Source organism: Xiphias gladius, chromosome 21 (assembly GCF_016859285.1).
Source record: "Xiphias gladius isolate SHS-SW01 ecotype Sanya breed wild chromosome 21, ASM1685928v1, whole genome shotgun sequence".
Classification (NCBI taxonomy): domain Eukaryota; kingdom Metazoa; phylum Chordata; class Actinopteri; order Istiophoriformes; family Xiphiidae; genus Xiphias; species Xiphias gladius.
This window is the reverse complement of record NC_053420.1, coordinates 11,077,811-11,102,451: the sequence shown is the minus strand read 5'-3', so window position 1 is coordinate 11,102,451 and position 24,641 is coordinate 11,077,811. Positions and strand designations below refer to the sequence as shown.

The following is a 24,641-nucleotide window of genomic DNA, read 5'->3' as shown; positions in this document are numbered from 1 at the left end:
GCATGGGTAAGCACCATCAAACCATATCTAAGGTGTGGGTAGTGGTATGGTACTGACTTATTGTCTGCAGAGTACTGAAAGCTGACACTGAAAGCTTGCTCAGATTTGTACTTTTATTTTAGTTGTTCTTTGACAAAGTTTCTGATTTAAATTTAAATGTTGCCAATTTTAAACTGTATTTAGATAAGGAAAAATTCTATTATGGCTGCTTGTGTGTAAACAACATTTAACATTTGTGCATTTTGGCAATTTCTTTGGACGAAGAAAAGGGTGTTATAGGATGACATGTTTATACAGTATTTCTCAAGGCAACAGGGAAAACAGAATTTGTTTTGTATCGGAGCAGAACTGTATCTTATCTGCACTAATTTCGAAAATTTTAACCTGCCCTAAAGGCATCCCTTTGGGGTACTAAGGACCTGAGTGTAAAATCACTCCTTCGAGTTACCACAGTCATTTATTTATTTATTTTTTGGTTCTATGCTCACAATGTTATGTTTTGTGTACCTCCTTCAACTTGTCAGCATACACACTCACAGCCAGCTCAATTGGCCCTAAAGTGATTGAAGGGTGTATAAAAGTGTATTCTCCTGTACTAGAACCAAAAAAAAAACGTGCATCTGTAGACAAAACCAGACTTACTGGTAATGTGTAGACTGGGAACACGTATCAAGCAGTGGGAAACTAATGTATACCAGCTAAAGCTTTGAAGTAGCTGTCAACATGCATACATAATGTTTTATGGAAATGAGCCTCTGCCCATTTGTTCATGTGCCAACCCATTGATGTTTGTACCATGGAGTAGCCAACTGCTTACTTTTCGCTGGACCAAGGCCATTTAAAATTGATGCGGTCAATCTCTATATGGCAGGCTACGCCACAAGACTGAATGGAAATGGTATTGCCTACATTATTGTTTCAAGTGGAAGCCATCATAGAAGATCTCCTGAACCCTGCAACTAAACTAAATATGAGAGAACCGCAATGTTTCTCAATAATGTCCACTTGTGGGTGGCAGCACAGTGCAGCCAGACAGGTAAAGGCTGCCACTTCAGTGATTGTTATCTCTGTTTGATAAGGATGTCTCAGTCATGCAACTAGTGCACTTTGTAAAATAAAAACTTTTTTGAAGAATGTTGAACACAAGCATGGCTGTAGGTGCTAAAATCTGGCACATAAAGAGTACTATTCTCAGTGGTCATTGCTTTTTATTTTGTAAGACTGAGTTTATGACTGTGTTTCATGCTGCACAAACTGAAGAACATAAAAAGCTGGGAGAAAACACCAATCACGGAAGCTATAAGGCGATGTTTACTTTTGCAGAGGCTTTACAATTTTCCAAATAGCAATGTGGAAATAATCGTATTGGTGTTTCCCAGATTAGAAATGTCAGGAATTAGCTGTAGCCCCACATAACAAATCAGATGAGATAGCTTTCAAACAGAGTGATGATTGAAAAGGAGAGGGGAGAGGGATGGAAAATTGGGAGGGAGGGGGAGAAGAAAAAGAATTAACAACACGGAAAAGAGAGAGAGGGGCAGAAAAAGAAGATTGAGAATAAGAAAAAAGAATAAGAAAGAGTGAGACAGGCAATACAGAGAGACCGAACATGGAGCTAAGCTCAGCCAGCAATGTTGCCATGAGTACCAATGGCGGCACATTCAATACCGAGCTAAAATTAGCTGAGATGGCAGTGTTATTACTTTAGCTTATCTGGCAGCCAGTGAAACTACTTTTGTATTGTGTGTGTACGTGTGCATGTGCATGTGTGTATGGGGAGATTCTTTGCTTCTTCTGCAGAATCCACCACTAAGCTTTTCCTGCTAAAGTCTTTACATCCAACCTCGCAAATCCTGACCAGACATTTTCAGCCAATTCAGTTTCTTTTTCTTTTCCATTTTCCTCGAAAGTCCTAACTTTTAAAGCAAAAGTTAAATTTTGAAACTGTGCTCATCCAATACTCGCCATTGTGCTGATTACCAAACACATACAGATACTAATGCAATATCAACCCAACCCTCTGCTTGCATCCGCATGCACGCACATACTCTCTGTAGAAACAGTTCTCAAAATCCTCAAACCATCAGGTATCCCATCAGAAATGCTTGGCAGTCCTTAACATGCCTCCTTGACTTGGTGATGAAAAAGTGTCTTTTGCTTGTCAGAGACAAAACATTGCTCTAAAGTTAAACGCCAGCACCTCCTCCCCGCGCCACTGGTTACCGTGGGAGTAGCTGGAATGTCATTGGCCAGTCAGCAACCTCAGAAGCATGCTGTTGGCTCTGTAAACCATGTCAGGGGAAGAATGTCCCAATGTTACACCACCAACGAGGAAAGATGTCTTAGGCCAAAACAATGTCATAAATAACTGCAAAATACAAGGAACACTCACTGTTTATATTCAATACACTGAGGTTTATTTACACATCCAGGAGACAAGTAACAATATTAGCATTCATTAGGAGCCATGTCTCTAGCCACCTGACTAATGTACATCCAATATCCACTCTCCATGTAGCTCTTCTTTGGTCTCCACCAAACCTTGAGACAATGTTTGCACTTCCAGCAGCTAGATGCTCCACTGTGTTCACCAGCTAGTTGCTGGCTTTGACTGTCTTCTCTTTGATAGTGTACAGGTAGTGTACAGTTGGTTCGTTAGAGATATCTTGCTGATAACACCTACGTCTGGAAATGAAGTTAGAAGTGAAGTGAAGATTCTTACTACTACATTTTACATTATGCATAAGTCATTTTATCGATTGTTCATATAAATATACCAATAAAGTAGCATTAAGGGAGTCTTATAAAAATTTTAATTATCAAAATACTGAATTACTTTATAGAATCCTCAAAAATTCTGTATCAAAATGGTGTTTGTGTCTGTTCTGAGGCATTTGCGCACACGTATAAACAAAAAACTTTCACATCCATACTTCTTTTTAGTTATCTCTGAGCTTATGTACAGTTAATAAATGTTGGGTTTATGTGTCCCAAGTGTTTTGCTGATTAATGTGTGTCTCTTTCTGGCACCGTCAGTCAGCCAGTGAAGATTTCCCGTGCTCTGAATGATTTAGATAAGTTCATCATTCCTATGGCCCATCTCATTAAAATCATGGATAAATGCCAACCTCGGGGGTGTAGGGTATGGTATAAGAGAGGCTGAGAGACTGAGAGGGCAGAATACACTGAATCAGACTTTTAAACTATTTCACATACTGCCAAAGCACAGATTTGATTACTTTGCATAGTGTGTCAGGAAAGTTAATTATACTAATTCAACAAACTGAAAGTGAAGGAAACTTGAACAGGATCTGGCATAGGACGAGAACAGAGTGAAATGGAGGTTCGGCTGCAGGCAATTCAACTTTATTTTCCAAGTTGTTGTTTTTTTTTTTCTTCAAATTTTCTGCCTGGAGATCTGTTTCCTAGAATGCAAAGAAACTCAATTTTTATATTTATGGGTTAATGTATATTTGCGGAGTGTGATTCAAAGCGGTCACTTGCTGCGTGATTTACGAGCATCTTTTCCAATTCATTTTGATTCGTAATGAGACAAATGGAAGTGATGTAAACATCTGCTTCTCAATTTTAAATAGCAGTGGGCTTTGAAGGACAAAACATGACATAGTGGGTTATTATGTGCAAATGTATATATGAAATCCCAAGTGACCATGTTAAAATTCAGTGGTAAAAGTTAACAGCAAATAAATTTAGGTTGGCTGGTACATCAGCATTTTTTAGAAAAGCTGAAAAAGTAATTCATTAAATTTTTTATTTGTTGCTTTGTGTATATACACCAAACAGTCACAACTTTAAAACTGGTAACTGGTTTTAATGTTCTGGCCGATCTGTGTATGTATTTATGTATACACTGTATGTATTAACTAAATTATTCTGAATAATGGCTGCATAGCCTCCAATGCCATTACCCACCTCCCTCCATCCCCAATATGCACATTCTGCACAACACTGTGAGATGGTTCAGTGGAGTCTAAGCCTGTAATGAAGTGAGAAAGTGGCACAAAGACTGGGTCACCAATTTATCAGGGGCCCCGGATCAGGGCAGTGGGGTTCAGAGGGGGCCGGTTAAGCAAACTTGACGCCACAGAAGGGGGAAAGGTTTGAGGGAGAGTTGTGATTTAATAAATCTATGTTATTTTATGGGGTAATCCATTCTTTCACTGAGTCTAAGCACAATGTCCTTACGGGCCAGCAGCTCTGAAGGAGAAGGAACCAGACTTTGTGTGCAGAGGGTTAGAGGTTTCAGAGCAGGGATACACACATTGACTCAGGAGAAAAACGCTACAGTATGTCCAATGACAAGTTTTGATTTAAATATACACACTATAAATTGACTTTACTACATAGTGGCACCAAGTCTGCAACTGCATGATTTATATTTATTTTCTTTTCATGAAAAGAAAGACTGCAATTCAGCATTTATATTACTGTGCCAATATTCTTTGACACTTTTACCATACATAAACAGCACTAAGGACAGAAGCTAGAGGAGAGCAAGACTATTCTGGCATGATACCACACTATTTAATATGTGCCACTACTGTGACTTTTCTGAGAGATGGCTACATTTGTGAGTGTTTATTTATAAGAATTGGAGCACCAGATGGGTGGGATTTATTTCTCAGAAAATGCCAGATGCACTGTCAATAACAGCACACACGCCTTCTTGTGCCCTGGAAAGACCCAGACCTAAATGCACTAAAACAAACAAAAAAGTATGTTCAAGCATGACTCTGCTCAGATTGGGGTATATGTAGGAATCTTAAAGTGAAGATATTTCAGCCCGGAAAGAAGTGTAGTGCAGGCAAAAAGGGGAGACTACATCAACCTATCTAGGTCAGTGTATAGAAAAGTACATGACACCATATGCTCTAATGGTGCTCCCATCAGAAGAAATGTATTCTCTCACAAAGTCAGAATTATTTTTAGATACACCAAATATGCTTAATATCCTATGATATGAAGAAGCATCAAATGTGCAGTGGTGAAATTTAGGCAGAAAAGAACTGGCCAGTTATTTTTCTGTCTGCCACTGCACACTGGAAAATGTACAGGCAACACAGTTACTGCATCTCTTTCCAGACTCATTACCACAAACACCGTCTCATCCCTTGGTTTCACAGATGACTTCGTTCATCTCACACAAAAGAAAGAAAAAAAGAAAAAAGAAAAAAAAAAAGCTTTATCTCCAGATGAGGTTAACCTGGATCAGTAAAGTTTAACTGAAACACAGCCATCAACTGAAACACTAAATTGAACTGAATTTCATTTTGTTCCCAATTAACTCAGACTACATGGACTTTGCACTACACCACTCTACAAAACAGTTCTAAATCTAGATAATAGTACATCTGAAATTGAGAGAAACCTTTATCTCTTTACTGTTAAATAAGTCACTTGAGAAGATTTCTTTTAATAAAGGCTATCAAAGCAGAGGAGAAGAGAGCATTGAGAACAAAGGTCCAATAGGTTGTAAGAAACCTGAGAGATGTGGCTTAGGGAGTCAGTCAGGTTACAAGGCAAAGGTTTATTTTCAAAGTAATAATTATTCTGTCACGAAGCGAAAGCCAAAAAGTTTAATTAGGTGATAAACTACATGCATGTCATTGGCACAACTGTACTTAAGTTTAGGCAGTTATGACATCACTCAGCCTGCTTAAAGCAGGGCTAAGATACCACACCACTGCTGGAAGGTTCCTCGAATCATACATGCAGTTCCAGTATCTACACTGGTTGGGTTCATGTTTTTATATCGTCAAGGGCATATCTGAAAAGCATGAATTTTGAGCAGATAGAAAAAAATCTTGTTAAGAATCTGATCACATACTCAAGTTTAACATGTGTGTATTAATTGTGCACAGGCTCATCAGTGAACCATCCTTGTTTGATTTCACAGGGTCTACACTGGAGCATTGCCACATGCAGATAGACTTTTTAACTGGCAATTAAATTTGACAGACAGGTAAAATTAACAAAAAGAAGAAAAATAATACAAGGGTCTCCAATCCAGGACTTTAAACTGTTCTCCCAGTTATGATACACAGAAACACCAACTCTCACATCTCTGACTAGGCCGATGCAGCTTGGGCAAAAGACATCCATCTGAGAATTTGCAGTTGCGAAGTGCGAATTAAGAAAATGTTAATTGCCTCCCTGACTACTTTTGTGGCAGGGGACACGGCCACCCTATGAATCAGCAGGACAGGACAAAGAAGTATGCATGTGTGCAAATTCTCGTGTGATTGTATGTGCTTGCATATATGAGCTAAGTCTATTTACAGATTACATTATGTTAACAGCCAACAGGACTGCTGTGTCCCAACAAGGAGCTTTAAACATAACTCCCCAAAGTAATTATATTCCATTAATCACTCACTTAACCAGACTTGAATCAGTGCAGGATAGGATAGGAGACAAGTATATATCTCTGCTGGCCTTGCTTAAAAAGACTATATGGTATGTACTGTATCTTCTTTTGAGGGGCTATATCTACACGTCCTTGAAAAGCTTGATTTGTATATAGGAAATGCGATTTTTAGCCCTCAAAGCAAAATGTAACTCAAACTGCCAATTGCAGTCTTCAGCCTTCTGCAGTAGTTGCAGTGCTTGTCCTTGTAGCCCATACAATATAACTTTAATATTATGATAATCAGTGACTACCTACATAACCAAAACTACAAGTGGTTGATACGTACTGTTTAACATGGGGCACCATGCTGCAACTGTAGATCAACATACAACTTGTATCTATGCATGTAAGTAATACAAATGCAGTCAGTATAAAAGGATTTGATGCAGGGCAAGGCATGAGCTGTGTGCATGTGGTGTGTGTCAGAGAGAGAGATTAGGTTTGGAGTGAGAATGCTGACCAAGCATCCTTCAGCTAACACTCATCACAGTCACAAATGAATTTCTTCAAATCTAATCTCACTTCAGGCACTCCTGAAAGACATTCCTGCTTGTTCATATTGAATTTTCACATTCTGACAGTTTTACAGAAAGTATTAATGCACTTATGTCCAGCTGAAATTATATAATCAATGTAGTCACATTCATTAAACACAGTCGAAAGTGCAACCACTGTGTCAATGTCCACTGGGACTTCATATTACAAGATGTAATGAAAGTCATTCAAAATATAGCCTGCATGAAAGATCATGATCTAAACACTGCAGAAACACGTGGCTCAACAGAGGCTGTCTCTAATGGTTATCTCTTGGTCCTTTGAACATGTGATACTGTGAAGTCAATGTGACTACAAATAAAGAACCATAGTTAAAGCCACCTCTATTCTAATGAGTTGTTGTTGTCATCAGTGCTTCAGCATCTACTGCTTACTCCCCCCCCACACCCCCAAAAAAAGTCACAACTGCGCTCGAGTGACATTTATAGTGTATAGAACAGGTGATTAAAATCAATGAGCTCAAAGGCAAATCAACATGAACAAAGACATTAAGTTCATAGAGAGGTCATCATTGCCAAGAAAGGCCTTTAACGTCCCTATGTCCACATTCAAAGAATCAGCAAATACAAAGTAGAAAATTACAGATTAAAAATCATGACGTAGATAGACAGGTAGAAATATATGTGGATGCAAACATTCAAATTAAACCATACATTCTGGAGACCTGTCTTTACTGAATTACCTTTCTATGTACTCTATGTCTATGCTCATGTTGCTTGTGCTGTGAGCTCTTTGATTTGAATCAGCTGGTCTACGTCACACACCATGATTGTTGTTTTTTCTTCTGAAGGAGGCAAAATGCGACAAAATATTAATTTATAGAATTAAAAATAGAAATATTGCATGAGAGTAATGACTGTGCTGCTCTCTCCTACTTCTTCCTGTCACTGGCCATTAGTGCAGTGGTTAAAGACGAACTCAAACCTGAGATTACGCTAGGGAAATTTAGTAATTTACTCTAAGACACACCCTGAAACAAAGGTTTTGATAATTGGCAGTAAGAGTGATCAACAATGAAGTAAAACATTCAATTTTCTCACAGATTGAATGTTTTACTTCACTGTTGTGCAAACTGCTATGAACCAAAAAAAATCTCATTAGCTGCACATAAATTCATATTTGAAATTTTTGTCTTTACATCAACTGTTTTGGTCATATTCACATATTTCTGTCTGAGAAAAACATATTAACTTTTTTCTCAATCTTATTTTGGCTTCAAACATGACATACTATTCCCAAGCAAACTGGACTTTGTACAAAGGCAATTAATAGCTTACACACTGGCCAATAGCCCACTGGGGATGGCAGAAATCAGGAGACTTGATACAGCTAACAACACATCCAAAACACTTTCCTCCTAAAGGAAGCTCTAGACAAGGGAAGGCATGTACCCGTACAGCTTCCTTAACAAAGCCGACTTAATCCATGTGTGTGTGCGCTGAGCCTGAGCACAACTACCTTAATGAAAAGGACAGGGCAGAAAGAACCAGCAGTTTCCAGAAATGTCTTGGCGGAGCAAACTAGCGTTACCTCACTCCATCCCTCATTCTTTCTTGTGCACACACATTCGTACAGACACCCAGAAAATGATGTCCCTCTGGATATCCAAGTAATTTCTGCTGAAATTCAGGCTGACATAATACTAATATCCTCACACAGTACAAAACTAGACCTAAACACCATCAAATTTTCTCATCAGACCTGGGCCAAAATGTACTTTTAAATTGTGCCTTTGTAAATGTACATCGGGATGATCACAGTATTTTTCTAATTCTGGTATTCAAGTATGAAACTGTTATTTTACTCTGTTAATGCCACTGAACATATAGTATCTATAAACATTCTTTCAACAGCTTATACGAGACATTTTTGGTTAAGTCACTGCTGTGCCATAAACGCCAAAACCTGTGCCAAACTCAGAGGCCTTAAGGGGTCAGTATGCTTTAAACAAAACAGTGCAGATGTAAAAAAAAAATGTTTTATTCTTTACATAACTATTTCCATCACTTTTTGTATGCATAAATGAGTACAATATAATGTATGCCTTTGAATGGGGACTGTCCAGAGAGACCGAGACCATCTGAATAATTATAACATCCTGCCCTTCTCTATGACAGCAGTTTTTTTTTTTGCTTTTGAATGTGGCTGTTAGGAACAGCTATAACACTTTTGCCTTCAGATGTGGTCAGATGTTAAGCAAAAATAGTTCATTTTAAACATACCACACCTTTATCCACTAAACTATTAGGTCAAGTACGCTACCAGCAACCCAAACTGGTATACGAATGAGGTTTATTAGCTTTGCACAATCACATTTTTGCATCTCATCAAGAACATGGGTCTTAAAAGAGGTCTCACAAGCTCAATCTCCTGGAATCTCTGTCATTCAGCTATTGGTCATCTGTTTGATTGTTTATTTATTTGATTCTATCCATTATATGGTCCACATGAACCATGGACATGGCTGATGGGATAACTATCTAGGATAAATTGAGATTTTTTTTTTTTTTGTTTTTTTTTTGAGATTTTTTGTGGTTATTGTTTTCAGCATCATATGGATTTTCTTCAAGTTTAAGATTTCTTTTTCCTTTTTTGTCTTTTTCAGACCCATTTTCATGCATCAGCTCAACATGTTTTCCATCACTCACTGTTCTTTTCCATTTCACATGAACAGCAATCACACATAGTACACAAAATGATCACTCACATCCACATAATACCAATGAATAAACCCACATACATACACACACACACATACACACACACACACACACACACACACACACACACACACACACACACACACACACACACACACACACACACACACACACACACACACACACACAGACATACACAGACACAAGGTTTCCTAGCTCCATGGTTTCTTCATACAGTAGTAGACTCCGTGTCTTGGCAGGCAAGCAGGGGGCAATGATGGATGTGTCTTCAGTGAGAGTAGAATCCAAATTAAAATAGGGTGGGACAGGCAGTGGGACAGATCAGAGACCAGTGGTACATCACTCATCCAATCCCTCCAGAGCTGCTTTATACAAAATATAGTCTCTTAATTCTGCCCTCACTTCCTAATCATTTCACATTTGTTCATTTTTGCTCCATACAGCCATGGCTTGTGTTTCATGATACACACTTAAAATTTTACAAAGTTGATATATAAATCTCCCAATTTATTGTGGCAACAAACTCCATGACTCTGTTATAAAGGCCAGTTCAGGAGTGATAATAAGGTGTGTGTGACTGTAACAAGACTAGGTCAAAACCTAGTATATGGCTGGACCGCCCTTTATCTGTTTGCTTCTCTCCTACTGTCTGTGCTCACGTATACAGTCACTTAATACACCCCAATTCCCAAAAAAGCTTTTCTCATTTACTTGGTCTTCTCTCTATGTTGACAGACAATGGAAAAAGTATGAAATAGGGACGAAAACGCAGCCCATTAAGACTAAATGTTAACCAGCAGTAATTTCCTAGCCATATCCAAGCTGCTGCTCTGAACTGCTAAAATCCTGATTTTATAACTGCAATTTTACCTGAAAAAAATCCCGATACGTTACAGACAATGGCTGTACTGTGATTTCAGCTATATTTACTTAGAAAATGATCGCTCAGAGAGAAAGTTAGAAGCTCATTCGCTTCTATGTCAGCTGCCCTGTGGTCAGCTCAATGAGATGCAAAGAGAGGTGTGCCTGTGGAGGGAAAACGCTAGCTTGTGCTCACAGGGCAATAGTTGCGACTCTCTTCTGTAGAAAGTGGCTAAGATTTGTCCAAAAATTGTCGCTAGGTGCTTTTAAAAAAAAAAAAAACCTGCTTAAGGGGTCTGAAAAGTCGTCAAATCTAGCGACAAAGGCAACACTGCCTTTAAATGCCTCCCTGATGATGTAGTAGAAACTGTTGGTGCTAATTCATCTTGAAAGAGCAATGGCCAATGGAGCCAACACTCAGCTGGCTGACTAATGACGTAATTTCATTACTCAGTCACGTGGCATTCGGCATCCGTCAGTCAGTCAGTCAGTCAGTCAGTCAGTCAGTCAGTCAATCAGGGCCATTCACGTTTCTTGGGCTGGGCTTGCTGTTTCAGTCCAACCTAAAATGTGGAGCTGACCTATGCACCTCTCTTCCGCATTCTCTTCCCTTTCTCCTCACATGCACATATTTGATCATACAGCAGATCACTCTTTATTAACCTGCACACTCTTGCAGGTATGGAAGCAGCACATGTGCCCCCATGCCCATACATAAACACACACAGTGAGGCCGTAAATGTCACTGGGAGGAAATGAAGGCAGCTGTGGTTTTATGGTTTCATCTGGTATGTTATATTTATCTGACCCTCTCATGTGTTTATTGTTCCTCACTTTGACATACACATTGATTATTCCATCACCATTTTGATGTAAGGTACAACAGAGGAAGAGGAACAGAGGAAGAGCATCCTATTGGGAACATATACTAAGGCTTTAGTTGTTTTTTTCTTTCAAATAGATAGATTGACTATGTTCAAATTCTTATTTATGGTGAGAGGTTTGGGGAAACCTTGCAGGAGGAGGATGGTTTTAAACACATTCACACTCACACCTGGGAGATGCCCAGTACTGCCCCTCTCTTCTGCTGTTGGCTGCTAAGCAACTGTGTGGGACATTAAATGATTTAATAAAAATCAATAAAATGAACAATGGAAAAACTATTTCTAGTTGTGCCACATGTGCACAGCTGGTAGCTCTTAACCCTTATGAAAACCATCTAATAAGGGATTTTCTTGTTACCTCTGCCAAGGAGGTTATGTAATCACCCCTGTCTGTTTGTTTGTTGGTTTATTTGTTTGTTTGTCAGGAGGACTGCGCAAAAACTACTGAACTGATTTGCACCGAACTTGGTGGGGGAATGGGGCATGGGCCAGGCAAAAACCCATTTAATTTTGTAGCAGATCTGGGTCATTTACTATGAATATGGATTTTTTCCTCTGAAGTCTGGTGTATGTTTGGCCTTGGCGGAGGTCGCTGCTCTAATGAATGCATTTTCTAGTTTTCTAATGTTTTAATCCTTTGCATCAAGACAATTTCAAGACAAAATTTTAGTACATACACACTGAAATAAATCTGTAGTATCCTTGAAGACATTCTTCAACTTGTTTAAAGTGCTTTAGTATTGAGGCACAGCTCAGCATTAATGTCTTGTATGTACTTCTGCAACAATCAAAATTGCATTAATCTGAGGTGAGCAGAAATCTTTTTAGTGCAAGATATTAAAAATATTTATTCACTTGACTTCCAAAAGAGTCAATAAGCAAAAAATCCACACGCATAGAATGCCAACCAGGCTTCTGGTGTAACTCCCTTAAATGTTGTGAAAGTACTTATCTGACAGATTTAAGTATTACTGTTAACATATTCAAGATATTTTAATGTAATGGAGGCTGTTTCTCCTTGATCTCAGTCAAGGCCGTCTGTGTTATAAATTTCACAGAGCGATGAAAACTGCCTTGAGCAAAGCAGTGGTGGCTTGTTTGTTGCTGTGCGCTTGTAAGAAAGACTGTTACTCTGACCTTTAACACTGTAGTGGTGCCAAGAAGGAGTTTGTTTCTGACTGTGTTTCTCAGTATCCTGGTAAAATGCCAAAACCAAAAGAAGCATTGTACTTTAACTTCATGTTATCTATATTCACAAGTATTTTTTTGATCCACCAATATTCTTGAAATGAAATCTTAATCTTAAAAACTGCAGCTGGACAGCTCATAGCCCTCAAGTGTTGACCAAAAACTTTCATTCTTTATTTCCTCTATTCCCTAAAAATACTCTAAAGGGTATCGCTGCAGATATGCATCCCGCATTCCTGCCATCCCTCTGTCAGATAAACATCCACACACAAACACAAGAAAGGAATCGTAGGACATCAAAAAATACACACGCGCATACACACACTCACACACATTCAACACTCTCCCCTCAGTGAGCCTTCAAGCCTCTTTCGTCTCTTCACTCCTCTATCAGGTCCTCGGGGGGAAGGGAAACCCATGAAATGATTCCTGACGTGACGGATCACAGAGCAGCGCTGGTTGAGCCGTCTGATATCAACACTTTTCTGCATGACTGTGGAGAAGTAAGGCAGGGGGATTTGCAATGATTTCCCCTGGCTGTAGCTGTAGCTGTATCTGCTCCACTGACTGAAGTTACTGACGCTAGCCCACTGTGCAAGTTCACCCACAGAAATGCTGTCACATGGAAAACTGCTAACTCTGGTTTTAGTGTTCCCTATTTTTACATTCATTTTTTTCAAATGGAAAGTTTACGTAATGTTTAAAGCACTGAGTAATCCTTATTTATTGAATATATTGAACCAGTTTAAGCCAAATTTTTAGTCTTGAAAATAAATAGCTGCTAGTGTTTCTTTATTCTAGTTTCTGAGGAGACATTTGGGACATACTAGGTTTTCATCAGAAAGCAAACATTGTTAGCACCTACTGTATGGTTTGAGGCATCTATTCGACTCATATCACTGAACGTAACTGTTAGACTCTGGGTAAGCTCTTTCCCTAAACATGGACTTGGACACACAAAGAACATACAGATCAACAGAAAAAATAATAAAAGCAAAACAAAAAATGCCCCAAGCTTTATGGTTCCTGATAAAAACATATTCTTTTTGAATAGTAACATCCTGTATAAATCATCACTCAACCTTTGTCTTTAGACACTGCTTTTGTAACGAATAGATTTACAATTCAACCCTGTGACTTGAAGTCAGCTTGGTGGGGGATGAAGAATTCCTGTGATGCAATCAGTTGGCAAGAGGAAAGACATTTTTTTAATCCCTTCTCCCTGTCCTCGAAGCTAAAGATCACATCTCAGACTCAGCATGTTGTTTCACACCTTTTAGCACACTAATGCTTTTAGGCAAATGTATGCACACAAACACTCATATACATGCACAAACAGAACAGAACTTGTCTAAACTGTTTGGATGAGACACAAAAAGGACAGAGAGATACAGTACATTAGCTCTGTCTGCTTAAATGAATGAGTAGAGGAAGAGGAAAGAAAAACACCTGCAAACACCTGCTGACTCCTCTGCAAGCCTTCCTATGCACAGCAGATGTTGCCCCATAAGTTCTCCACTATTCTCAGTTCTGACATGAACTTAAAGTACTTTCTATTAGTGGCAAAAATGTTTGATGTTCAAGAAGACTGCTCATTAGCATGCTGGGATGCTGAGAGGTGTGAGCCACAACAATATTCTTGGATTTTGAGTCTTTGGTTTCTTCTTGCTCTTTCAGTTTAGCTCATTATTTTGATGTTTCCAAGGAAGTCTGATCAAAGTTCCGATTTAATGGATCGTCCATTTCAGCTCATCATATATGGCTCCTTATGGAAAAATCAACCAAAGTGCTGGAGAATTTTATCAAAACATATCAAGGTTCCCATCATTTCCATCTCTGTATCTTTTTGAAGCTGTGGGGTGTAGACAGGGTAGGTGGAAGTGCTCGATCTATTTCATGAGATAAGAATTATGTTCTCTCCTACTCTGAAGATTATATTGTTAAGAAATGTGTATGAGCTGCTTCTTTATCATGCAACAAAAATAGTTGTGTCATATTTTGCAAGTTAGTCTTGTAGTTAACTCCTAGTCTCCTGACAGTCTGCAGACCATCTTAACAGGAAAGGAGAGACAAAATAGAAAGAAGACACTGAAAGAAACACTGCTTCAGACAAAGAAGAAAAATTCACAGTCTCTCTTCTGGATTGATTTTTTCTGAATGAAAAATACCTTACCTTCAAGGATGACTTCTTTGCCAGTTTTCTTCAGCGCTTGGACAGCTTCATCGTGTGTGGCCTCCCGTAAGTCATAACCATTGACAGAAAGTATGGCGTCACCAACATAAAGCGCCTCAGTCTGGTCAGCAGCCAAGCCCTTAAAAATCTTGGAGATGAGGATTGGCATCTTGTTCTCCCTCCCACCTACATTACAAAAAGGAAAAATAATGTTGTTTTTATCTTATAATTGTCTCAGGAACCTGTTTTTTCACAATGTTAAATGTATGGTAACATACATGTACCTTCATACTGGCACTGTGCAACCATGAAACTTAAACCTTTGACCCCTTATCAGCTTTACAAAGCAGCTTGGAATTAAGTTCTTTCTTACGTACAAAATCCATACAAGGTGCAAGTACTTATGCTGAGAAAACTTTTCCCAATTAGTTACACAATTAGAAAACTGAGAGGCTGGTTAGTAGCTGTGACTAAACAAAACAGCCTCTATGCTACACCTATTTTGATTCCAGCCGCTGCACTCCTCATATTTCAGCATTTAAAGCAACTTTCAGCACCAAAACTGTTAAGTTATAGGAGCATATGAGGATAGACTCAAATGGCAGTGATTACCCTCATACACTTAATTCTGCAGTTTCATTTCGCGTCCTCTCCCTCCCTTTCGTTAAATGAAGATCTGCTAGGAAGTTGATGGATCTGCCTCCTGCTGTGGGCTTCCACTCTTCATGAGAAATATTGTCATTAATGTCAGCTGGCACTTGTACTTTGGCTTTCAGGCTAGTGAGAAATTATCTAAAAGAGGATTACATTTCATTAATTTTAAGTAAATCTTCCTCAGGTTGTTTCCTTTGGGTGATTCCTTGGGATTTAACTCATATATCTTCATTTGGAGGCTACAGCATAGAGCTTTTAATAAAGAAACACCAGGGTTGAGCTGACATGCTCTTAATATGCGTGTCGATCACTATGCCACTCAAGTTTTAGAAAAAGGGATTTACCAGCTACTTGACCGCTCCATGGCATCAGACAGTTGTGTACTGCGCTGCACTAACTAAGCCTCTGAACCATGATGTGTTGATAAAAATTTCTAGGTGGAGATGAGGTGAAAGGTCAACCTCAACAATGTTGGTGGTGATGTCATCAATACACTGTATGTTGTAAAAAATTTAATTACAGAGAATATCTCTCAAAATCGTGAACTTGAATCACTTCTATGAATCTTTAAATACAATAATGGCACTGGAATTTGGCACAGGGACATAAAGACAATTTGCATTGATTGATGATGATTCTGGACATCCATACAAAGAACAGTACAATGCAAAGGAAAAGCACACCACATGCAATTAAAGTGGACCATATATTCTTCACATGTACATAATAAAGCCTCAATATTATGTTGTTGTTCAAGCAGTATGGCATACAGTTTGCATACAGCTGTAGATATTATGGCTGTCAGACAAGAGCTGAATTAATAAATATAGCAAATAGCAATAGTTCAACATAATCCACATTGATACAGTCTCTGTCAATGTCGTTACAAAATTCAGCATTTACACTATAAGTTACATTCATTTAGGCAAAGTGGGCTGCTCTCATGTGAACTTACATAAAAATGTTTTAATGAAGTCCCACACAATGAGGTCTCCGGATTTCGGTAGTCTCTATCAGCGAGACTGTCCTTGTGTAAACAATGACCCCATGACGACGAAGGTCCAGTACCCCTGCTGCTATAGTTGCACTATCTCAGGAGACAATGCTATGTGTCATATCAGAGGGTAGGGACAAACAACCTACAGTATATTAGCGTTCAGGTTAGAGGACTTCTTTGTAACAGAAGATGCCCTGAGTCGAGGTGGTAGAATCAGTATTAGGAATGAAAAAGTTGAACTGGTGCTACTGCTAGGCATAAGAGTAGGGTGTTGCCCACAAGGCCGCAAGACAATAATATGAACTATATTGTCCTTTATATTCTTAGGCATAACCAGTGGTTTCAGTCTGAGTATAATTCACTGAGGCTGAAGAACCACCAACAATTCCTTCCCAGAAGCCAAAGTTACTGGATGCCATGCTATCGGATTATTCTACCTCACCCCTTGTAAGCCAAAGCTAAAATAATATCTAATTACCATTGCTTTTAATCTATGTTTGAGGCTATTTTCAGATCTGCAAAATAAAATTAAATTTTTCCCTTTCTATTTTCTTGACTTTTAGTTCAGTTGTTGTTGTAGCAAAGTTTTAGGTAAAGCACGTTAAATTACCTGTTAATGAAATGTGCTGTACAAATAAAGTTGCTTAGTCTTACCTAAATGTTTTTTTTTTTAAAAGGCCTCCTCAGTTCTTTGTAACAACGGGAGATTGTTGTGTTGAGTTTGTAAGCACAGCCAAACTATTTGGCTCTGTGGGGAGAAGTGGTAGACTGTATTTACCACATCCCAGGAGAGTAGTTGCAATTCTACTACAATGGACTTTCTGTGAAATAGTTGAGTCATTTGCTATGTTGAGGAACTATTGGTCTGGTTAGTGCTCTCTCATACTCTGACTCTCACTTGGTCCTTTGATGAGACTGTAAGTAGCTAACTATTTATTTTTCAAAATAAAAGACTCTCCTGCGCTAATGCGTTCCCAGAATTCTAACCAGAAATCGAGCTCAGATGATAAGTCAGCAACAAGTGTTTCTGTGAAAAAGCCTAAATGTGTTTATTCCCAACATGAATGAATAAGACATTTGATGAGGATGACACTAAGTGACAGGAATGACATGTACTTGAAGGCTATTCTAGATAGCGGTGTGAAACACTAAGTTGGCTGATTTGGCCACACACTGTAAACATGAAGCACTCTCAGGGATAATAACAGTATCAAGGATAAAAAAGATAATACAGGGACATATGCAGTGATTACATGCCATGCCAATTCTGGAAACTTTTTGAAGCCATTCATCTACAGAAGAACAGTAAAACTCAACAAAGACTACCACATTGCAAAAGAATGGCTGCCACAAAAATCATGTCACAGATTAAGTTTACATCCACAGGTGATACATGTCTATACTTATTAGCAAATCACTGTTCAGTATCTAACACAACTAATATAGAAACATATTAATGTGTGGTTCTGAATGTCAATTTAAACTGTCTGGCACCCTGTGAGGCCAGTGTCATGCTCACTCACCCCCATCCAAACTTTCCCAGCTTGAGGATTAAATTCGAATACCTTCCACTCACAAGTTGCTTCTCTAACCTTCAGGTTACCTAAACCCCCAATTCGCACCATAGAAACTGTAGTGAATTATATTGCTCTATGATCTCTATTCACTGCATGGTGACTGCACGGCACTACTACCAATACACAAACTGCAGACTTATTATCTGTATCTCCTATATGAAGGATTTAAAGCTTTAACACTAGACGTCCAGCAATTATTGACTACTGGGACTATTGGGCAGGACAGCTTCAATTGATTCCAAGATTGTATAGAATTTATAGTTTAAAAAAAAAAAGTAAATAATTGCACTCTGATTTGCACTAAATTGAAGACTGAACATTTTTAAAATGGCAAAAATATTGATAGTAATCTATGCCAAAAGTTAGAGTAAAATCTACAGTACATACCACACTGCTGCTCGGTTGCTGATCCGAGAAAAAATTAACTGAAATAAAACTCATTAATGCAGAGTAGATGTAAGATCTTGCAGGATTCAACAAGGCCTGCCAGGGCAGGATATGGTTGGTGACCTTTCAGCTTCATTAAAACTGACATGCTAATATCTCGTGTACGAAACCCATGCTAATGGAATGCTAACCTCAGCACTTCCCACTTTACCAGCTGCAGTGCTATCTCCTTTTACTTGATGAATGGTGGTAATTTCTGTGAAGAATCTATTTAAAGTAGACGGTTTAAATGATGGTTTAAGAGACAGCCATCTTTCTTTTAGTTCGCCAGAGGATGATACTGACACAGGTGTCAAAGTGACAGGGGAATGACATTGGTGTCGAAATGACGTGGCATCGGCACCAAAAGGATGTAGATAAATTTAGATAGTGGATGTTTGAATCAATAAGGAGACAAATTGACTTGATGTAAGGGAAGAAGAAGATTTTTTTCACCTTCTACTTTGACAAACTACAGTATTAAATCTGACATTGGGGCAGTCAAAGGAGGTGAAGGCCAGCAACAGTGACAAATACATACTAACCTTTTTCCACCTTAATATGTATCTCCCTTCTATTTCTCCTTCTTTCTTCACATACTTTCAGGTTCACTTCCAATCTCAAATATCTCTTATTGACATGACTGCAGAATAGACATCCTTGACATATTGTAGGAAAAATACCGTCAATATGTCTGCCAGTCCTACACAGCCCTTAATCGTCCAATATTCCCTTCCCATGCCTGCCTTTCTTCCTCCAACCTTTCCTGTCAAACACAGTTCAGCACCCTCCAGCTGGCTGCCTGTTGCTCACTTGACAGGAGGGTGGTGGTAGCGGAGGTGTGGTGGAGCCACTGGAGCCACCCATGACAGGTAAATGAATGTTACTGGGCTATATAATGCTGACATGTACCTAATTAGGCAGTTTTATGCTAACAATGCGTTTGTGGTGATAATGCTACTTTCAAAAAATTCAGCATGATCAGCACTTAACTTCATCAAACTTCATCAGCTGAGATACATGCAGTGCTAATGAAGACTGAAACAAACAACAAAAAAACGATTTAACAAAAAACTTGTTTTTTGAACAAAAAACAGTGTAGTTACATATTCCCGATGAATGTGCAGAGCCACATAAGGACAGATTATCTACCTTAACATACCTATTATCTTTTTAATAATAGGTATGTTACATAACACTGCAGCTGAGCTTTGTTAACAGACAAAAATATTGTCTAGGTGAACATCTGAGCTGGTCTGTGACAAAATTGTTGCAGAGAATGGATTCATAATATGTGCCCTAAAACTTCAAGCACTGATTTCAACTTGCATCAAATCCAATACTAAAACAAAAAAGACTGTCAGTGAAGCAGTGAAAAAATGCCCTTGTGATACAGTTCATCAAGTGCTTAAGCTCCAACTCAAAATAAGTACAACTACCATTGTTGACAAACCCAGCAAGCTCACATCCAAGTAGCTCAGAAAAAAACCTAGGTCTACATAAGCATACTCATCCTCTCTCTGACCAGTGGGCCTGTCTACAGACCTGGAGCCTAATTTCCTAGGCTCTCCTCTTAAATTTAGACCTGTTAGAGTAAATGCTGACTGCCTCCATGTTCTTCTGCAAGCTGGGGTGGGCTCCCTAAAATTAACACTAGTGGAGTACTCCACTCCCAGCCACATAGCTTTCGCCTTTGGCCAATGACAACTGCCTGCTGTGGACTGCTCGTCTCAGCTGTTCACAGTGTGGTGTCAGCTAGCCCACAACAACTTTTGCCATGTTCTTTCATTTGCTTTACCATTTTTGATTTTTTTTTCTTTCTTTCTTTATTTCTACTCATTTGACCTCTTTGGCTTGTGCTGTGACCCATTTCATTTATGGCTTGCTCTTTGTGCTTTAGCCTCTCTCTTTTTATCCCTCTGCTACACCCTTCTTCCTCCCTCGCTCATCGCTGCCTTTGAAAAACCACCGTCACAACACTGTCAAGCCAGCAGGGTGCCAGCTATGATTTTGTTTAATAACATGCTGTCTGATTTTCAAAGCCACCCATTTCCACAGAGATCGACATTACATTTATGTCATTAGGGGCTGGCTATGTTGTTGTTTTTGGTGGAAACGGTGGGTGAACTAAAATTAACATGTCACCAGCAGCCACAATGATGAGTCCACAGCTGTCCATCAAATTGACTGTGTGCATTGCCAAGTAGCTAAATGATGACCTGTCAATACATGTACACTGCAACCACCTCAGGTGGTGGAGGCTTTAACTCACATGCATGCAAGTTCAAACACAATGCACACACACATACAAACACATATCAGCATACATGCCCATGATTCACCACACCATTTACTGCCTTGGTATTCATTGTGATAGTGCACAATTCACAACCCAAGGTGAGTAGCACAGACAAATCAAAACTTCACCATCATAACAAGTCTAGTTTAAGCCAACGAGATAGAATCCTAATAAAGGCCACGGGAAAATTAAAATGACCATGAAATTCTGTAACTAAACTGCGATAGTGATATAAAGATGCAAAATGCATCATTAAGATAGCAAGCAGTGTAAAAAAAAAATGAACAGATTCTATGGGATTGCCTCTATCTTGCGCTGCCAAATTTGAGCAACAAAAAAAAAAACAACTGTAAACAATGTTGGTCAACTCCAGGAAAAACAATCGAAATATTAATCAGACTGCATTATCCCTGCACTATCCATTTTATCATTTGTTTTTACATAGCTTCCCGGTGCTCAACCCTCCCAGTCCTCTTCACATTGAGATCGCCACAGAGATAATAGCCTGTTGCTGCAGGTCGAGGAAACAGGACAAGGAAAAAGGCTTTTGTCAGCTGCTCAGATGCACACTACACAACACAGGTGGGTCACCCTGGCTTGTAAGATATGGAGAGGTCACAGCCTTTTTTCATTGAGATGTTATAGGAGCAATGCTGGTATAACCTCGATTTGCAGCAGCAGGGTCTATATGCATTTGAGCTGCTCGTCTTTGTCTGTGCCCAGAAAGACAAAGTTAATTAGCGAAAAATATATTTTAGCCGGCAAAACTAGTTTATTTGCGTAGAAACCGTGATGGGTTTACTCCTGTTTCTGTGCCTCTCCTTTCACCTAATTAGTCCTCACAGCCATACCTTTTAGTGACATTACAATTCTCTTTTTATTGGAGGTGTAAGCACCCTTCAGATATATGGCTCAAAATTAAAATTGGGGTAAAGTTTTATGAAGACAAAACAACTGCAAACATGCTAACAGTTGACATGTTTTGGTCTGTGTTGGTTTATAACATGGTGAGACCCTGTCAGACGTAGGTGTTCTCAATTTAACATTTGATCTTCTGGCTTTGTGTGTCAGCATGACTCATAAATATACCGAAGAGAAAAAACAAAAAATTAAAACAAAAGTGAGGGTTTGTATTGTAGTTGAGTCCATTATTGGCAGCTATCCGAACTTTATTTTGTTAAAACAGGTGTTTATGTGGAAAGAAGCGTCTGTGATTTTGTAACTTATCAAGGAAATTGAGGAAACTTTTATCCCCCAGAACCGGTGCTGCGTATCAATATGTAACATCTATTTTACTCCTGTCATTAACTTAACCACGTTAGGTTGTGTTTCGCCGTTTATTAAGACACCCAATAAACGAATACCCAGGCTAACGTTACAGGACAGTTGCTAATTGCCATCTCCGGTGACTGGGATACTGAAATGGTTCCCCACTGAGGGGAGGCGCAGCTTGAGCTGTCATTTTTTTTTTTTTTTTCTGTACAAATAATAGCCCTATACGTATCAAGCGTAAGTTAAAATACAAATAAGAATGTATATTGATAAAACGAAATGGAAAAGTTGAATTTATCTCATATTTGTGGCATTTGGCCTAACGGTCAGCTTTAAGTTAGCTAAGTTAACTGACAAGTCGACGGTTCTTTTTTCCGCGTCCTTGACAGATAGTGCACTCAAACTCCTAGCCAAAACTTGTGTTAACTGACAGTAACTCGCCGTTTACGAATTTAGCCCTTTTGATATAGCTTCTTTAAACTGCCCCACCTTTGATACTGATTCCGAGTCCTCCAACATCTTGCTTGGTAACTCGCACAGTGCGCTTCACGTTGGTGATGGTTTCCGGGACCGGGGACGAGCTGAGGTTCGGGGGATCTCCGTTGATAGCACCGGCGGGACTCGGGTTGGGCTTCGCGGGCTCCTCGGAACCCTCCCCGGGATTTACCGTGAGCGTGTCCTCGGTAAGTGTGGCCAACACCCGGATCCAGCGGTCCACGGTCACACGAAGTTCTAGCAGTCCCGTTTTCTGCTCCTTCATAGCGGCAGCCATGTTCAACGCATTCCTGGAATAACTCTATACGGGCTGGCAGTCCTGTAGGGGAGATAGGGGGTGGAGGGTTGAGAAGGGGGCACACACACACACACACACACACACACACACACACACACACACACACTCTCTCTCTCTCTCTCTCCTCCCTCCATCTACTTTATCGCCCTCCAAAGAGTTTTATCCAGTAGAAGTAAAGTTAATTGATGGTGATACGATTAGCAATGGTGTTGACACACACACACACGCACACACTTAAAGTTCAAAGAGCTTCGAGTTCAGCCCCTCCATTAATGAACTGTGTGCGGTTGAGTCACAGACAATTAAGTTTTTGATACATTAATTTATTTATTTATTTCAAGTGCATTGAACCACCCGGGCTCAGACCACAGATCTAATTTGCAGTGTGTCCAGCAGACATGAAATCGCTGCACTGATACATACAGACGTTATGCCATGAAGAAAATAGAATCAATAATGCTTCCAAGGCTAGAGATACTGTCTTGCCTTTCCAGTGGAGAGAGCTTATATCGGGCATGACAGCCACAAATCGTCTTCAGCCTGAACTCTGCTGAAAGAAAACATGCTTAAGATGGATGTGACGTTAACATCATAGTTAACAAACATCTTTTTTTCTTTCTTTTTTTTTTTAACAATGTTGCCCTGGAATCTCTCAGCTTTAAACAAAGATATTTATTTGGACTTATTAGTTCTGGTCCAAAATATTATTCACAAAGAAAAAAGAAACACACAATGAAAAACATTTAGGCTAATTTCGCCTCGGAAGAGCAGATGAAGTCAGTGGCATGACAGTTCCGGGCTGTGGCAACAACTGCTCCTTAGTTGAACTTCTTGTGGAAAATAACTCCCCTTCGCCCAATCAATAACCAGCAAACTCTTAATAAAAGGCGGACACAGGACAAACATGATGTTCTCTAAAAGGGTGGTTAGCCCAAAGTTTCCCTCCGGTAGGCAGAAAATGAGCTGGCAGCACAGTATATGAGCACTGATAAAGCTTGACCATTACTGGCCGCAGACCAAAACCAGGGGACCTTGATGCACCAGAGGGGGAATTCCATAAGAATGAAGATAAAGACTTCAAGAGACAAAACATACATGTAATTAATTGCTAAGACGTTTACTGTTGGTTCTCTTTCACAATTTTAATGGGTAGAGCGTAGCATCACTGTCAGTTATTTGATTCACACAGGGGCTCCCATTCCATGCACTCATGGTATGGTGCTTTGGGAAAAAAAGGTCTTCAGAATGAGAAGTATGGTAAAGGTTTGTGTTTTATCAGTTTCTATCAGCCATCGATTTGGATTATTTTTCCATTAATTTTTGGCCACAAGACGACATTGTGAATAACTTCCTCTTTGAACCAACTAAATTTTCCTTTATTTGTTCCTTTTTCTTTTCCTCCACGTTCCATCAGGTGGAAGCAATTTCATATGACTTACAATTATTCTGCCGTAGTTGTAACAATTCATTTTTTCCTTTCTTTTTTTTTTTTTTGCTATGATTTGAAGAGTAATAAGCCATTACCAAGCCACTTGGTCTCTGTCTTGACTCCAATCAACATGGCACAGTATTGTAGTGTCTTGGTGACTCAGCAAAGAAACGCTTAATTGCACAGAGTAGACATTTAAAACATGCATGAGTCACTGAAAAAAGGTGATGAAGCAGTCCACATTTCCTGTGCTCTGTTGCATCTGCAAGTAATCTGCCAGACCTTCAGCTGTCTGTGTGGCATCCTGTGTTGCATCTGCTTCACAGCAGGTGAAAAAGCAAATAAATTACAGCACCCAATTTTAGAAAACACTCTTGTGGGTGGGCTGGTAAGGGGCAATTGCTCCCTTAATGAAAACAAGT

The 24,641-nt window shown here is 39.3% G+C and overlaps 1 protein-coding gene across 3 annotated transcripts in view; it reads right to left on the bottom strand.

Annotated features, from left to right (window-relative positions):
• snta1 (syntrophin, alpha 1) overlaps window positions 1-22,810 on the bottom strand; it is a 31,440-nt gene extending 8,630 nt beyond the window's left edge. For all 3 annotated transcript variants that reach the window (XM_040116538.1, XM_040116539.1, XM_040116541.1), the window contains exons 1-2: window positions 22,487-22,810; window positions 14,773-14,958 (exon numbers count right to left, since the gene is read on the bottom strand). In XM_040116538.1, the coding sequence (XP_039972472.1) occupies window positions 14,773-14,958; window positions 22,487-22,769 (469 nt within the window). In that variant the 5' untranslated portion in view covers window positions 22,770-22,810. The remainder of the gene's footprint in view (window positions 1-14,772; window positions 14,959-22,486) is intronic.
• Between the last annotated feature and the right edge of the window lie 1,831 nt (window positions 22,811-24,641).